Below are 18,057 nucleotides of genomic sequence, written 5' to 3' on the forward strand. Positions count from 1 at the left end.
ATTCATCCATTAGTTTGTGGTTGGTGGTTGGTGATATTCATATTTCCCTTCCAGCCACTCCAACATCCATTAAGGGCAATGAATCAGCTCACTTCAGCCATTGCCTGACTTCACCATGAGTTGAGGCAGGTGACCCTTTCACAAGGAACACATGCACTAACAAAGTAGTTCCCTTCGGTGCCATGGTGTACTATGAGACCAGAAAAATTTTGCCTGTTGCAAATGTTTTTTGTTTCTTTGATTGATGAGGGTCTGGCAAAATCCAAAACAATACAGTTTTGTAAAAACCATGACAAAACAAAACAAGAATTGCCACAAGACTCGCAGCCACACCAGACCAATTGGCTTTGCCAATGCTTGTTTACATATCCTGTCTGTTCGTTCTAGCTCTTTTCCATTATCTTCATTAGCTAATTTTGAATGCTTGATTTTACAACTGGTTAACATTATTACTTCATTCCAACTCCAGCTCTACAAGTGGGCTTAACAAAGATTACTTTAAAAAGCTAAGCACAATAAATGAATGAGGAACTGCTCAGTGTTCTACAAATATCACCTAAGTACATGATGTTTACGGAAGTGGTGTTTCATCTTCAGTATGTACTGGACCATTACGTTCTATCATTCTGTATCATTGAGCCCACAGGACAATATAGTCTGAGACTAAACTTTTTAATAATATGCACATTTGATTGTCAAGATTTAATGAAATCTTTGTTGAAGTTAAATTTACAAATTATAAAATGATGTGTATTTTTGATAATTTGACTTACTGGAATGCAAAGGAATAGGATAAAGATGCAGCTCAAGAAATGAATGCTCATATTAATTAATAGTAACTGCTTTCCATGACTCAACTTGGAATGATAACTGAGGGTTCGCTTGAAAAAGAGCCTCTGCAGTTGTAGCGTAATATCCGCACAGCAGTTTCTCATTGCGGAGATTCCTCCATGAGTGCAGAGACTGTGCCACAACTGGGGAGTCTCCGGTACGACTGAGGAAGATCTTTGTGAATTTGGCCCCTTAGTATTTATTTAGTGCTTACTGTCAGGGGTTTGTGTCCTTGCGTGTAAGTTATTATCCCAACTCAAGTTTTTCTGTTTTGTCGCTTCTGGAAACGATAAAATATTTTTGATTAACATTGATAAATAAAGCCATGTGAATGTGTTGAGCGTGCATGACCCTGTTCCTTATGACATTCTTTTTATTTTTCAGAGCAAGCTGGTAAAGTACTTCAGTCGCCAGCTATCCTGCAAACGGAAAGTGGCCCTGCAAGAGCGCAATGCCGAGCTGGAAGGGTTTCCGCAGCTTACACACTGGTTCAGGATCGCAGATATTCGCAAGGAAGTCATGGAGGTAAACTAATGAATATTCACAATAAATGCATATATCACTGACATCTGAATTGTTAGAACCAAAGCAGAAAAGCAAGCGCTTGTGGGTGGATGGAAATGTAGTAAGTGTGGTTACAGTCAGAAATATATATATATATATATAGTATAATAACCTTATGAAAAATTGAGCAGCAACCCGGACATAGTGATAAAAATGTCTGATAAAGGAGGGAACACTGTCATCTGGCCCAAAGAAAGTTATACCATGGAGGCTTACAGACAATTGCAGGATAATTTATGTTATGAAAAAACTACGCATAAAAATGATATGAAAGCTAATGAAACACTCCTGAAATTGTTACACAAATGTCGTAGAGAAGGTCTAATTTCAGGGGATGAATTCAAATACCTGCATAACGAACATCCTGTGTTGCCAGTGTTCTACCTTTTTCCTAAGGTTCACAAGGGGATTACCCCCATACCAGGCAGACCGATCATCTCTGCTATTAAGAGTGTAAGCGAACATGTTGGAGAATGTATAGATTTCTTCCTACAGGACTTGGTAACTACTTTACCCAGCTACGTTCGTGACACAAGTGACTTTTTACAAAAAATAAGTGACTTGGAATGGCAAGATGACATGTTATTAATAACTATGGACGTTGAGTCCTTATATATAAGCATAGCCCATACGAACGGTTTAAATGCTGTCAAACACTTTCTGAGTAAAAGATCGGCAGATTATTATGAACATAATAAGATCATTCTAAGCCTAATTGAATGGTGTCTGAACAATAATTACTTCACTTTTGGAAAGGGTACATGGAGGCAACTTAGAGGTGTGGCGATGGGATCCTGCTTCTCCCCCAGTTATGCGTGTCTTCACGTAGGCTGGTGGGAGGAGCGGGTTCTCAACGTCACACATAAGGTGTGGGTCAAAGAAAAAATCATAAAATATTTGAGATATATTGATGATGTCTTTATTCTGTGGCAAGGGGAGAAAGAGGAAGCCATCCTATTTATAAATTAAATTAACAACAACTCCCTTAACTTGAAGTTCACGTCTCACATTAGCAGGAAAGAAACAGAATTTTTAGACGTGAAGGTTTATGTTGCCAATTCCAGAATACAATCCACCCTTTACAGAAAACCCACGGCAGGTAATACCACCTTACACGCCACCAGCCTCCATCCGAAACACACCATTCATAGTATTCCCTATGGTGAGATACTTAAGAGAATATGTAGTTCCACTTATGACTTTGATCTATGTGTAGAAGAACTCAGGGTGAGGCTCAAGGCACGTGGATATTCTGACCTTAATTTCAGTCAAGCTTTGGCTAAAGCTAATTTGAGAACTAGGGAGAGTCTGTTTTTTTCAGACTCTCCGCATTCTGACAATATCGACGTACAGACTATGACTGGTAAGGAACCCAATGACTGCGCGCGATTCATCACTGTATTCAGCGATGAAGAAGACAAAATTCGGGCTATCATGAAGAAAAATTGGCCCATTGTGTTAACCGATAACATATTAAGCTTATCGTTACCTAGTCAACCTCACCGGGCTAAAAGTATGGGGTCTGTCCTAGACAGAGCCAGTCCTGAATTGAAACAAAAAAGCACATGGTTGCAACCTATGGCAGGGTTCCGCAAATGTTCTACTTGCAGGGCTTGCAAATTTGGGATCAATAAAACACATTACCTGACCCCTTTTAGCCCCACTGAGATCCCAATTCAAGGCAACCACATTTGCAAGACAGAGTTCGCCGTTTATGTCCTGACGTGCACCTGCGGCCTAAATTATATAGGCAGCACCAAACTGCAGGTGCACGTCAGGATTCTGCAACATCTGAGAGCTATATTGCACAGTGATGCAGCTTACCCAGCAGCTCGCCATTTCATGAAACATCATAATAAAGATGTGAGCTGTCTCTCTTACTATGTGGTAGGGTCAGTCCTCAAGCCTCGACGGGGTGGCAACAGGGAACAATTATTCAGGCAGCTTGAAGCACGCATGATACTCGAGTTTGATAGTAAGTGGCCAAATGGCCTGAATAATACCGAGGACATGCATACATATCTATAAGAACCTTTTTGATCTTGGTTCCTTATGGGACTAGCCTTGCCTGTTGCCGCCCGCATGGTTTATTAGCCTTAGAGATGAACTGTAGAATCCAATCTAGATTCACATTGGAGAAGGTCCTGTCCTTGAGGGCGCGGGGGGCCTCCCCCCTCAGGTAGTCAGGTTCCCTGTTACCTGTGGGGGGTTTTCCGTTACCCCTCAGCTATACTAAGTGATTTTGATGCCTATTCCGGCTTACATAGGTAGTCAGGCTCCCTGTTACTTATTCCCATGTTCAGCAGTTCCTCAGTCCTCTCTTTACATGACTATCCATCTGTTGGTCCTCTCTTTTAGATGGTTAATTGTATCCCACATTAGGTTTGCACCACGTGTAAATATGATGAAATTGTTGTCTTTAATGTAATGTTTTATAATTGACTTTTTATATAGAAAATATGGTTTTGACCAGTTTTTTATGAAAGCAATATTTATACATATGCATTTTGACCTTTTTATCATAAGGGTATGCACTGTTTACCTCTATACTCAGCACTTTAGATTGTACAGCTCTTTGCACTGTTTGTTGATGAATTATGGCACTGTTAGTAGCACTTTATTATGAAGTATTGCCCACATTCATCCCGAATTCCCCTTTCTTTCTGGTATAACAATTGCCAGAATGTTTTAAGGCATGATATATACTGATTCCTCTTCTAGCCCCAGGATTTATCCTAGAATTTGATTTTATAAAATGTTTTTTTATAAATGTCTTTTCAGTCAGTACATTGAAGTATAGGAAGAATCAGTTATCGTGCGTTTTTTCTGTTGTAAAATGTATTTATACATATGACATTAGGCGTATTTATGCCGTGATTTTAGGATAACATATATTTAACTATATATTTATACATCTATCTATGTATTTGATATGCGGATTTAGGAATTAAGTAATGTTACTTTTTCTATGGGGATGTTTTCTATGTCTTTGGTCACATGACCAGAGCAGAGGTGGAGTTTTGGGAGAACACTTATGCTTTGCACTATTTAAAATGTATTGAAGCCGCAATTCTCTGCATGTGATCAAGGGCTCTCGAGCCCGAAACGCGTCATTGCTGTCTTTTATATCGGACCGAATAAAGACCTACGATCAGATCCTGTGGTCTGTCTCCTGCTTGCTAGTACTTGCGGATGGGGAGTTGCTGTTGGGAGTCTTTTGCGCATATATTACCTACTGGCGGTCGCCAGTAGGTATATATAGTTAGGATTTTTTCCCTATGGGATTTTTGAAAATTCTATGTCTAATAACTTTGGCGTTTGTGGACGGAATTGGCTGAAATTTTCAGGAAAATGGCACATTTTGTTTCTGAGCAGCCCTTGAAAATTTGGGGGGGGTTCGTCAAGGGGGGGCCGAGAAAAAAGGGGGGTCCCAAAACATGTTTTTAACATTGAGTTTTCCATAGGGCGGTTGGCCTCACTTTTAGCCCGAACGGCTGAATGGATTTGCACGAAACTTGGCAAAATTGTAGGGACTGGTAGCCCGATGTGCCTTTTGTAGGTCTCAATATATGTGCTTCAGTGGATTTTGAGAAATTAACGTTCAAAAAAAGATATATATCTGTAACAGCGGACCGGGCAGCGCTCCAGTTCGCGTACTTTTCGCGCAACGGAGCTTTGTGAAGCGAAGCTGATTGGTTCTCCGGCGTCTGTAAACATTCCAAACAGTCCGTAGCGGCCGCCATCTTGTCTCTCGGTAGGATCGAGAGACAAGAGGAGGCCAAAGCGAAGGGGCAAATGACCATAAGGGGGCATAGTAGATCCTCGCTGACCCCCTAGGTTTGATGTGGAGGTTTTAAAAGGGCCCCGCGGGGCAAAAAAAAAAATAATAATAATAATCGAACGGCTGAATGGATTTGCACGAAACTTGGTAAAATATTAGGGACTGGTAGCCCGATGTGCCTTTGCTAGGTCTCAATATATGTGCTCCAGTGGATTTTGAGAAATTAACGTTCAAAAAAAGATATATATCTGTAACAGCGCTCCGCTTCGCGTAACGGAGGTTTGCGAAGCTGATTGGTTCTCCGGCGTCTGTAAACATTGCAAACAGTCCGTAGCGGCCGCCATCTTGTCTCTCGGTAGGATCGAGAGACAAGAGGAGGCCAAAGCGAAGGGGCAAATGACCATAAGGGGGCATAGTAGATCCTCCTTGACCTCTTAGGTTTGATGTGGAGGTTTTAAAAGGGCCCCGCGAGGCAAAAAAAATAAAAATAATAATAATCGAACGGCTGAATGGATTTGCACGAAACTTGGCAAAATTGTAGGGACTGGTAGTCCGATGTGCCTTTGCTAGGTCTCAATATATGTGCTCCAGTGGATTTTGAGAAATTAACGTTCAAAAAAAGATATATATCTGTAACAGCGCTCCGCTTCGCGGAGATAAAATTATATCTGTATTACCTAGCTGTTGCTAACACCAGTTAGCGACGGCTAGTAGGAGATAGCGACCATCTTGGGCCCCACTTTGCATGTGAGTGATATTTATCACTAATGACATGCAAAGTGGGCATGCCAAGATGTTAGCGACTGGAAACAGTCGCTAACATCGCTATCTCCTATTATCAACTTTTGGAAATATTCGCGATAAGCGTGAATATCTCCAAAAGCTAGCACCTGCCCTGAGCAGTTCTAAGGCATGTTATCCAATGGGAGGTGGATAACATGGCTAAGAGCATTAGCTCGGTAATGCATGAATATCGCTGAGTTTTCAGCGATATTAATGCATTGCGGTCGTTTTTTATCGTATTTGCGATAAACCTTGATAATAGCAAGGTTTATCTGCGATAATTTCTGACGATGCTTAGCGGTAAAAAAATCGTTGCTAAGCATCGTTAGGGATAAATATCGCTTAACTTTGGTAATATGCCCCAACGTCTGTTAACGTTCGATTCGAAGGAAATCAGGAAGTGTTGAAAAACATTGTCTGCGCCATCTTGCCTTTTTTCAAATGCCACACTTTTGTCGTGCACGGCAGTCATTTTAGATGCCTTGACCAGACCCACTCTGTGCACGCTGTCGATCCTTAGCATGACTCCCCACCCTCGCAAGCATCTCCCCCAGGCAGTGGTCACCCCCGCTCTCTGTCTTATGCATGGGTAATAAACCACCCCCCATCTGCGCTGCTCTTCCCTGAGAATCACACCCTGTGCCCGCCCGACACCTCCCTTTCGCCCTATTCACTACCGCACCCTCTGACACTCCTTTTCCTCTGTGTCCGATTGTCCAGGCCGGTCCTAGGGTATCAGCTAGCCCTGCAGATGTAGTTTATGGCCCCAGCTGTAAAGAATCACCCCTCTTCAAAGGAGTTATAGTAGATCAAGGCCCACACTCGATGAGATCCGTCACAGCAGACGCGTTCCTATTATCTGAAAACCATCCTGTATTGTGATTGGGGAGGGGACCGAGCCTGAAGCGGAAGATTCCAGGGATGACTCTTTGTACATCAAAGTTTTTACAATTATGTGTCACATTAAAAATATATAGCACTCCAACAAAGTAGTAAGATTATAAAACTTTAATAACTTATAAATATATACAAGAAAACAAAAACAGTAATAACATATAAACATTTTTAGGGAAAAACAACGAAGTAGCGGTCGGCTGTGCGAATAGTCCCAACGCAGCACAACGTCCAGATTTCTGGCGTGGGGCGTCGCGGGGGGTGGGTCATCAGTAGCAAACTGTTGTGCGAATAGTTCCAAGGCAGCAGAACGATGGCACCAAGGTGATGTCCAGTAAGTTGCCGCACTGGTTTTGGTATCCTACAATGCTGCTCCGAATAACGGCGTGGGGCGCCCCGGGGGAGGCGGCGTGAACGGGCCTCTCCAGGTGGAGTCTCATCTGTTGTAGTGGGGCGCCCCTTTACCGTTTCAGTTGCCATTCCGTCCGCTTTTGGTCCACTGTGTCAAAAGCTGCAATTCAGCTGAGTTGCGCCCACTCTTGCGGTGCAACGATAGGCGGCTGTCACAGGACTCTCAAAATGGCGGCAGGCTGTTTCCTTTTTGGGCCTGGTCCACTGAAATGGCCCTGGGACACCTTGGAAATCGGACGCTTGTCTGCTAGGTCTTGGACCCCATTCTCGAAAGCGTCCCCTCTGCCTTGAGGATTCATCAAAAGTTTTGGGGGCCCCCGACTCCTGTAGGCTTCTGGTGGGGAGCGGCTGCCATGATTGCTCGCGGAATGACCACGACGGAGCTACGAGATGGTGGTGCTCTCATGCTGACGCCAGCTTCAGTCTGAAACATCCAGAAACAAGGTGGGGCTTTCATCGTTTGGGAAAAAAAAAAAGTTTTCATCCAATGAAAAGTGTTGTTTTTAGGTCATATGATCAAGCCTTCCATCATTAGGAAACCAAAAGTAAAATGAACCAATGAAAAGTTTTATAAACAAGTCACATGACCTGTTATGCGGCATAGGGTATAAAATGCGGAGAAAATACGTTGGCACGTGAGGCGGCGTCAGTAGCGGACCGATGTGCGAATAGGCCGAAGGCAGCGCAACAATATTTCCTGAATAGAAGACACCACAAGGCGCTGAGATGCCAAGATCCGGATGGCACCGAGGTGGTGTCTAGTAAGTTGCCGCACTGGTGTGGCAATCCTACAATGGTAAAAGTCGGCGTGGGGCGCCCCGTTGGCCTGTGAGATGGCGTCAGTAGCGGACCGATGTGCGAATGGGGCCAAAGGCAGCGCAACAATATTTTCGGAATAGAAGACACCACAAGGCGCTGAGATGCCAAGATCCGGATGGCACCGAGGTGGTGTCTAGCAAGTTGTGGCACTGGTGTGGCCATCCTACAATGGTAAAAGTCGGCGTGGGGCGCCCTGTTGGCCTGTGAGATGGTGTCAGTAGCGGACCGATGTGCGAATGGGGCCAAAGGCAGCGCAACAATATTTTCTGACTGACACCACAAGGCGCTGAGATGCCAAGATCCGGATGGCACCGAGTTGATGTCTAGCAAGTTGCTGTACTGGTGTGGCCATCCTACAATGGTAAAAGTCGGCGTGGGGCGCCCTGTTGGCCTGTGAGATGGTGTCAGTTGCAGACCGATGTGCGAATGGGGCCAAAGGCAGCGCAACAATATTTTCTGTATGGAAGATACCACTAGGCGTTGAGATGCCAAGATCCGGATGGCACCGAGGTGATGTCTAGCAAGTTGCTGTACTGGTGTGGTCATCCTACAATGCTGAAACTCGGCGTGGGGCGCCCCATTAGCCTGTGAGATGGCGTCAGTAGCGGACCGATGTGTGAATAGGCCGGAACCAGCACAAGGCGCCAAGATCCGGATGTCACCGTGGTGGTTTCATAGTTGAGAGGTACTTCATCTGCAGTGGGGCGCCGAGATCCGGATGGCACCGAGGTGATGTCTAGCAAGTTGCTGTACTGGTGTGGTCATCCTACAATGCTGAAACTCGGCGTGGGGCGCCCCATTAGCCTGTGAGATGGCGTCAGTAGCGGACCGATGTGTGAATGGGGCAAAGGTAGCGCAAGAATATTTTCTGAAGAGGAGACACCACAAGGGGCTGAGATTCGGTTACCACCGAGGTGATGTCTAGCAAGTTGCCGCACTGGTGTGGCCATCCTACAATACTGCTCCGAATAACGGCGTGGGGTGCCCGAAGGGGGGGGGGGGAGGCGGCGTGAACGGGCCTTCCTAGGTGGAGGCTCGTCTGCTGTAGTGGGGCGCCCCTTTACCGTTTCAGTTGCCATTCAGCTGAGTTTCGGCTGCTCTTGATGCTACAGCGACAGGCGGCTGCAACAGGACTCTCAAAATGGCGGCCTGTTCTTTGGATTTGGGCCTGGTCCACTAAAATGGCCCTGGGACACCTTAGAACTCGGACGCTCGATTTTTTTTTTCCTTTCCTGTACATGCAAAAAAAGGTAAATGCCCGGTACGTTACACGCTTCATCTGCCACGATGAACTCTCCAGAGGAACCGAAAAAAAATATAGTTATGGTAACTATACCATGCATCGTCATATGGAGAGGTGGCACCAATTAATTATAGTGCTGCATAAAAGAGAGATTTGGAGGAGAACCCCTGACCTGCTAGTACATTCATCAAAGAAGTGGCACTGACAGCATCAGAGGCAAGGGAAACGGTCTCAAATATTTAGAAGAACTTTGGAAAGATTAAAATGACATGTTTAGATTGTGGCAAATTAATTTCATGTGGACAGATGAGTGTTACTCTAATAAATACAGCATATGAAGATCATCATAGTCGATGGTTGGTAGAGACATTTTGACTATATCTTGGACCTGCCCGTCCTCGCCCAAAATGGCGCCGGAATAAATGGGACTCGTAACTCCTTGTTGTGTACTGGTTGCAGAACCTTGAAATCACGAGATACGTATGCAGTTTTGAAGCACATGGCGGGCGGGGACGAGAATTGATTGAATATTTCGACATCCCTATTGATATTAAGTTCTGATGTGTTATTGATTACTGTACTATTGAAAGTTCGAATTAACGTCACCCATGGTACTTGCCCGCAAATGTATATCTAGATAATTTTATTGTAACTGGCCCTGTCGTATTTTAATTATAAAATGTACGTCCACCGATTCCGTAACTGTTAGACACCTTAGTTCTTGCAACCTAATGGCCCGCCCGTTACGTTCCTCTACAGTGTAAATGTCTACTCATCATATACGATTACAGTTTGCTCCGTGGCCGGCCCACGTGGTTATAGGCTCGTATTTGTATAATGAAATTTTCACAATAAAGGTTTTTAAAAGAAAACATGGTAGTAGTATATACATTGGTAAAGTTTTTAATAATAGTCACTGTTTTAGAATCAGTAAAAGGCAAGTGAAATAAAGCAGACCAATTACATGAAGGGTAAAAGGTATAATTCGAAGGAACGCAGTAAAGATAAATGGTCAAGGGCTGTTGTGTTTTCTACTCCTGCAACATAAAGTGATCGATAAGAATCTCATATTCAGGCGTATCGGCGACTAAGACAGCAGGTCGACCCTCTTTTGCTCAACGGCTCCGTCATGGGACGAAGAAACGCTCTTTTTCTCGAAAAAAGAATATATTTTACTTGCAGGACAGTTGTAAATTTTCCGGGAAAGTACATTAGCCTGGAACATTATAACATATATTTAAGAAAAAATAATGTTCGGAAGTAATAAAAAGCGTAATTTTTAGGTCATATGACCAAGCCTTTCATCATTAGAATAAGAAAAGTAAAATGAACCAATGAAAAGTTTTATTAACAAGTCACATGACTTGTTATGCTTACGTTACGCGCTGCGCGCCCCGGATGACTTCCGGATGCGCTAACGCGGCGCGTCATATGACGCATTACGCGACAACGCAGGTCCAGAATATAGTCAAAATGTCTCCACCAACCAGCGGTTGGAACACAACCCCTTTCAGCAGGCTAAATAGTTCTGTTAAATGACAACAGAAGGGACAGGCAACAAGAACCATCAGTCAAAGAGGGGAGGGCTAGTTCTTCTCTACCGGGTTACATTGGGGCGCTACCGGAACTGATCGAATTGGTAGTCTACAGTGTTTCTGGATATTCAGACTGAAGCTGGGGTTAGCATGAGAGCAGCACCATTTCGTAGCTCCGTCGTGGCCATTCCGCAACCAATCATGGCAGCCGCTCTTTATCGTTATTTTGGGCGGGGTGGGTGGCGGAGCCAAGCTGTTTTGCAGCCATCATTGTGTGGAGTTCAGTTCATCTCACTAGTTTTGTATTTGTCATGAGGGGTTGTTCCTAATGTTTCTATTTTAGCGAGGTCAAAAAGAGATCCCATTAGTGGCCTACTGATTTTGCTCGATTCCTTTTCTTTTTTTTTACACGATTTTTCGTTATCTGCGAAGACTAAACAGAGTATTGCGACTCTGTGTTTGTTTGTAAATAGAGAATGAACCAAAGAGAACCAATTCTAAAACAGTAAATACTTGGATAACAATCAATCAAATGGACAGAGAAGCAGGCACGACGTATTACAACGGGGGCAAAGGCCTGCGTTAACTACCCTTCACTATGTGCAAAGAGAGAGTACTCCTAATAGAAATGAGGGGGGGGGCACCATTCAAAGCAGATCAGTGTGCATAAACACGAAAATGTTTTCACTTACCACGTACTTGACATTCGACAGCTTATGATATTTGCTATTAAAAAACCATTGAAATTCACTGAAAAAACCATAGGTTATAGACCATATATAGTTAGGAATTAGCATTTACAAAACCTTGAAAATTCACTGAAAAAACCATAGGTTATAGACCATATATAGTTAGGAATTAGCATTTAAAAAACCTTATTTTACTCACACAAAACCATTGAAATTCCATATATAGTTAGTTGCACTAACTATATATCGCGCACCCGCAATCCACTGCTGATCATGTCACATATTACATCATTCATGACATGGTCAGTGACATCACTGATGACATCACTGATGACATCTCAAATGACATCACTGATGAGATCACTGATGACATCATCCAGTGACTGTGTGTTTCTGTAAAGTTTAAATATGTTTTACATATTGAAGAATGAGTAGATGTATAAGTGTCTGGACGAAGGATTTAGTAGGTGCATGACTGAATGTATGAGTGAGTGATTAAATGTGGCTCACTGAGTGCATGGGTTAGTGACTAAACTGTCTTAATTTGTGCATCATTATGTCTGTTGTTCTGTAAACTGCTGCATGTGTTGATCAGTAGCTATATGATTAACTATATGGGTTATTGATTGATTGTCCAAGTATTTGTATGGGAGACTGAGTGTGTGTGTGGCTGGCTGGGAGGTGTGTGACTCTGTGCAGATCAATGTGTACTTGTATCAATGATTGTATAAGAAAGTAAGTATGTGTTAGTATATGTTTGAAAATGTAAGGTGCTCTATGTTTAAGTGTGATTGATTCTTTACAGGACTGACTGGGTGTGTGAGTAACTCCATGGATGAGTGGCAGAGTGTGAGTGTCTGTATAGGTGTATGAGTGCATATGATAGTGTTGTAAAGATGAGTGATTGTATGTATGAATGATTGTATGGGTGAATGAGTGAATGTGTGTGTAGACGTAGGAATCAGTGAGTACGTATGTAGTAACTAGTATTGGTGTGTCAATGGTTTCAAAAATTATACTCTGTATTTAACACTGGGTGAAACAGAGGTTATATTAAAATGTGAGGAGATGCATTGTATTGTCACATGAATGATATCATCAGTGATGTGGTCATTGATGTCAAATGAGATGTCATCAGTGATCTCATCAGTGATGTCATTTGAGATGTCATCAGTGATGTCATCAGTGATGTCACTGACCATGTCATGAATGATGTAATATGTGACATGATCAGCAGTGGATTGCGGGTGCGCGATATATAGTTAGTGCAACTAACTATATATGGAATTTCAATGGTTTTGTGTGAGTAAAATAAGGTTTTTTAAATGCTAATTCCTAACTATATATGGTCTATAACCTATGGTTTTTTCAGTGAATTTTCAAGGTTTTGTAAATGCTAATTCCTAACTATATATGGTCTATAACCTATGGTTTTTTCAGTGAATATATATATATATATGATATAAATATGGGATGAAATCTTTTATGATGTTTTATCGATATTTTGATAAAACTTTGTAGCTGTTTTATCCACTAGAAATGTTATTTGTACATAACTAGCAATAAGTGAAATTTGCATATTTTGCACAGACCTATTATTATATGCACTTTAACTGTTAATATGAACAGGAAAAGCTATTTGCACAGCTGCGTATTTTGCACAAAAATCCAAGGAGATTTATTATCTGAGGATGAAGAATTTGCACTATTGAGTGATTTGCACTTAGTCTGAGATGTAGCACCTTAATTTCACTAAACTGCCAACTAGATGGATATAACTTTATTTGATCTGAACGTTACACAGCGCTGCACGAACCATATTGATTGGTGCAGACACCATCGGGTATTTTACCGTGATTTCCTTTTTTGAAATTTGCCCATACATTTTGTTAAATCCATGAAATGTTGTTTTACTATTACAGAGATCGAAGCCACAGTATTTGACTACAAGCTTTATACATTATGCTAAATATTGTAAAAATGTCGATACTAACTTGTGTAATATCTCTGCTGAGTCAATTAAACTCTACTATTTTGTCCATGTCTATTTCCAGCCCTCACACGTGACACTGTTACAACTAATTACTGGCACTTTAAATGAGCGTTTTTTGCATTGGGAATGTTGTCATGTGAGCAAGGCTCTTCGGAGCCGAAACGTCATGCGGCTGAATTTGCGCAAATAAATCATCAGCACTTACTTGGTCCGTGTCCGTGCTATCTCTTTCTCGGTGAAATTGTTTGTGCTGGGTGGAGACGCGGTTTCCCGGATACACATATATATATACCTGTAGGCACTGGGGCTCCAGCTGACCACAGGAAGTATATGCACGTGACATTATCGAGGTGGGAGTGGCTGCAGTCCGTGAATGAGGGGAAGGCTGGACATTTAACCTTCACTCAATCCCCTCCCTCAGAACACTTTTCCACCCGGCGCTGAAGAGGCAGACATCGCCGAAATGCATCCGCCACTACGGGTGTCAGAATTTTCTCTGTGTGGGCAGTACATTAAAGCGCTTCCGCCAACCTCCTCAAGTGTGGCCTTTCCTCTTTCCATGAAGGAGTTTGTTTGCAATATATATGTATATATATATATATATATATATATATATATATATGTATGTATATATATATATATATATATATATATGTATGTATATATATATTTTTTTATGTATATGTATATGTATATATATATATATATATATATATATATATATATATATATATATATATATATATATATATACGGTGAACCGCGTCTCCAACTGGTGGCACACTCTCCCACCACGATAGAAACTACATATATATGTGGGATACTCTGTATTCTTTTTTATTTTAATGTAAAAAACAAAGTTTACAGGGATGTTATAGTTAGACTCAGATTTCACTCATACAAAACCAGTGAAATTCAGTAGTTGTTTTTACTAAAAATATGCTATATATGAGGCTATGTGGATATCATGAAATTTACTTTGGAAAATGTAAGACATGCTTAAAAACTAAGGAATTAATTTTTTTATTTTTCTAGATGTATGAAATAAAATGCTTAGCTTGGAACGTAGCCGGGCTCAATAGTAAAAATAAAAGGTGTTTGGTTAAAGAGGAATTGAAAATGCATAACCCCCATATTATTTTATTATCCGAAACACACATTGCGGGGAAAGATAAAAAACTTCTTAAACACCTGGGGTACGACATTATAGTTTGCTCTGCTTTTGGACAATCTACAAGAGGGGTGGTTATACTTAAAGACATGCGATTCAGGGCCGAGACAATACAGACTTTTTGTGGCAAAGATGGCAGATGGGCAATAGCGCAGATAAGGTGCGAAAATGTCAAATACGTTTTTTGTGTGGTTTATGGTTGTAATATAGATGAGCCTAGCCTCTTTGATCATTTGAATGTTAAACTTTTGGGTTTGGAGGGAGAACTTATCATTATGGGAGATTTTAATTGCGTCATGGATTACAGAATTGTTACAACCAGCTCTGGGCGATATCAAAGGATGCATAAAACGAGATCATCAATCCTCGATCTATGCCGTGTACACAATATTAAAGACGCGTGGCGACATTTATATGCTAATAACCCTGGATATACATATTATTCCGCCCCGCATAAAATATGCTCTAGGCTCGACATGGCATTAGCAAGCGAAAATCTATTGAAAAACAGCTCTATGGCTTTATGTCCCCGAATATCATCGGACCATAACGCAATACTATTGACAATCAAAATAACAAAGATTATTCTCCTTTCCGAGACATCTGATTTCAGATACATCCTTCATGACGCAATTAAAATCACATCTTACTGAATTTATAGGCATTAATATCAACTCAGCCTCACCTGATATGGTTTGGTATGCCTGTAAGGCAAGCATCAGGGGCTTCACTCAGGCTTACGTAATTAGGCAAAATTATGAAAACAAAAAAAACAACGATCTATTGTTGACGAAAATAACAGCCTTAGAAGAACAACTATCATCAGTACTCGGACACAATGCAACAAAAGGTATAGAAATTGGCCTTGAACTCTGCTCAATTAAAAATAAAATGAAGTCAAAATGTATTCAGAAAAGCACAAACAGCTTGCATAAATTTAAAATAACACAATATGAGGGGGGCGATAAAATTGGGAAAATTTTGGCTTACAAAGTTGCGGAGGACAGAGCCAACTCTACCATTACAAGCATACGGGGGGCTGGCAATAAAATTTACACCCAACCTCAAGATATTTTAGAACAATTCGCCGACTTCTATAAAAACTTATATACCCCAGAAGTGGACTATAATTTAGACGACATATATAAATATGTGGAAGAGCATACCGGGGATACTCAGAATTGCCCAGAGATAGACTCATTGTCTGAGGACATAACAATGGCTGAATTGCATCTAGCGATAGCTCTATTACCCGCAGGAAAAGCGGCGGGTGAGGACACCATACCCCTAGAAATATATAAACTCTGCCTAGAAGAGCTTGAACAACTATTGTTGAAAGTCATACAATTTGTAGGCCTAGAAGGCAAGACACCTAGGTCATGGAATCGGGCAAAAATAATATTCTTTCTGAAAAAGGACAAACTAAAGGAAGAGAGAGGGCCATATCGCCCCATTTCTTTAATAAATACAGATCCCAAAATTTTGCTAAAATCTTAGCATTAAGACTGGCTCCTATTATGCCCCAAATCATTAACCCACAACAACATGGTTTCATAACTGGCAGGGACACTACTATACATGTAAATATGGCAATAACTGCATTTGATGTAGCAGAGACGAAATCCACCCCACTTGGCATGATCCTATTAGATGCTGAAAAAGTTTTTGATCGAGTGGGGTGGAACTTTCTCTGGTGCATACTGTCTAAAATAGGGTTTAAAGGACAATTTCTGCGGAGCATACAAGCACTGTATGATAAACCATCAGCATATACCAGCTATGGAGGATTGATATCTTCAGACTTTCTAATCTTACGAGGTACCCGTCAGGGATGCCCTCTATCTCCTCTGTTATTTGCCCTTTCATTGGAGCCTTTTCTGTCCGCCCTTCAACTTCAAAATCAGATTGTACCTTTTAGATCGGGAACACAAGAACTAAAAATAACTGCATACGCAGATGACATCGCGATCTATACTGAAGATGTTGTAGAAGCACTAAAGGGAATAACATTAGAAGCCGGGAAATATGGTAAGGTGGCGGGTTATAAACTAAATCTATTAAAAACACAAGTAATAACTAATTATACACCAGCAGTGGCTGTGCCTGAGATCTGCCACACTGCCACATATCTCGGGGTTAAAATTACGGCTAAACTACAAGAAATCAATAATTTAAACTACAATGAACTTATTAAATCAACTAGCTTATTGTTAAAAAAAATGGCACAGATTACCTCTGAACTTAACTGGCAGAATTAATTTAATCAAGATGAAGGTTTTGCCCAAATTTGTATATTTATTTCGGTCTATACCATTAGCATTAAATAATCAATTCTTTAAAAAACTTGATAGAATACTTAGCAGTTTTATTTGGGGGTATAAAAAGGCAAGAAGATCACTGGCTCTTATGAAAAATAATACGAACCATGGCGGACTCAATTTTCCTGATTTTAAATTATACTTTTGGTCTGCCTTTGTCATCCGTCTTCGCTCTTTATTAAATGAAAGAAGGACTTTGTTTTTTCACTCTTTTACGCTAAAATCCGATTCAAATATGTTTTTGTTCCGAACTAACAACCCCAACTACTACAAAAGGGTTAGATTTAAAACTATAAGAGACTTAACAAAGATCTGGGGTAACATACTGTCTTTTTGCAACACCAGCTTTTTTCACCCCAAGCTCCCGCTATGGGGCAATCCGGGCCTCCAAATATTTTTTCCGACACTAATACTAGCTGCTGGCTAAGATTGGGTATCACGGGATTAGGGGATTTTTACGGAACACAAGGTTTTCTAGATTTCAATACCCTTAAATTAATATATAATCTATCTGAAAATATGAGATATAAACATCTACAGATACACAACTACTTGATTAATAAAAAACAAATATTGGCGGTCACTGAATGTGATATCTGGACATGTCTATACTCATCCAAAAATAAATCGACAATAAGCGAAGCATACAGGCTTCTTGTTGGATTTAAATCAAATGACTGTATCAAATTGGCTGACAAATGGAGCAGAATGATGGGATCAAATATAACACCAAAACAGATAGAGAATTCTTTAATAAATATCAATAAACGAGTACGATCATCAAGTCTCAGATTACAACAATTTAGAACAACTTGTATGCTATATTACACCCCGGAAAGAATTTCTAAATGGTCTTCTAATAACATTCACAGCGATCGTACAAAATGCCCTAAATGCTCTACCGAAGCAGCTGACTTGGTACATATCTTATTTTCTTGCCCGAATCTTAAAACTTTTTGGCATGATATTGAAAATGTTCTTAAACTGAAATATATCCAGCTGCCTACACTTACGGCTACTTCTGT

At 41.1% G+C, this 18,057-nt stretch overlaps 1 protein-coding gene across 2 annotated transcripts in view; it reads left to right on the plus strand.

The window, feature by feature from the left end:
* Positions 1–18,057, plus strand: part of KSR2 (kinase suppressor of ras 2) — a 1,667,828-nt gene that overhangs the window by 242,464 nt on the left and 1,407,307 nt on the right. For both annotated transcript variants that reach the window (XM_078667119.1, XM_078667120.1), the window contains exon 2: positions 1,216–1,356. In XM_078667119.1, coding sequence (XP_078523245.1) covers positions 1,216–1,356 — 141 coding nt within the window. The remainder of the gene's footprint in view (positions 1–1,215; positions 1,357–18,057) is intronic.

The sequence above is a fragment of the Lissotriton helveticus genome, chromosome 11 (assembly GCF_964261635.1).
Source record: "Lissotriton helveticus chromosome 11, aLisHel1.1, whole genome shotgun sequence".
NCBI lineage: Eukaryota > Metazoa > Chordata > Amphibia > Caudata > Salamandridae > Lissotriton > Lissotriton helveticus.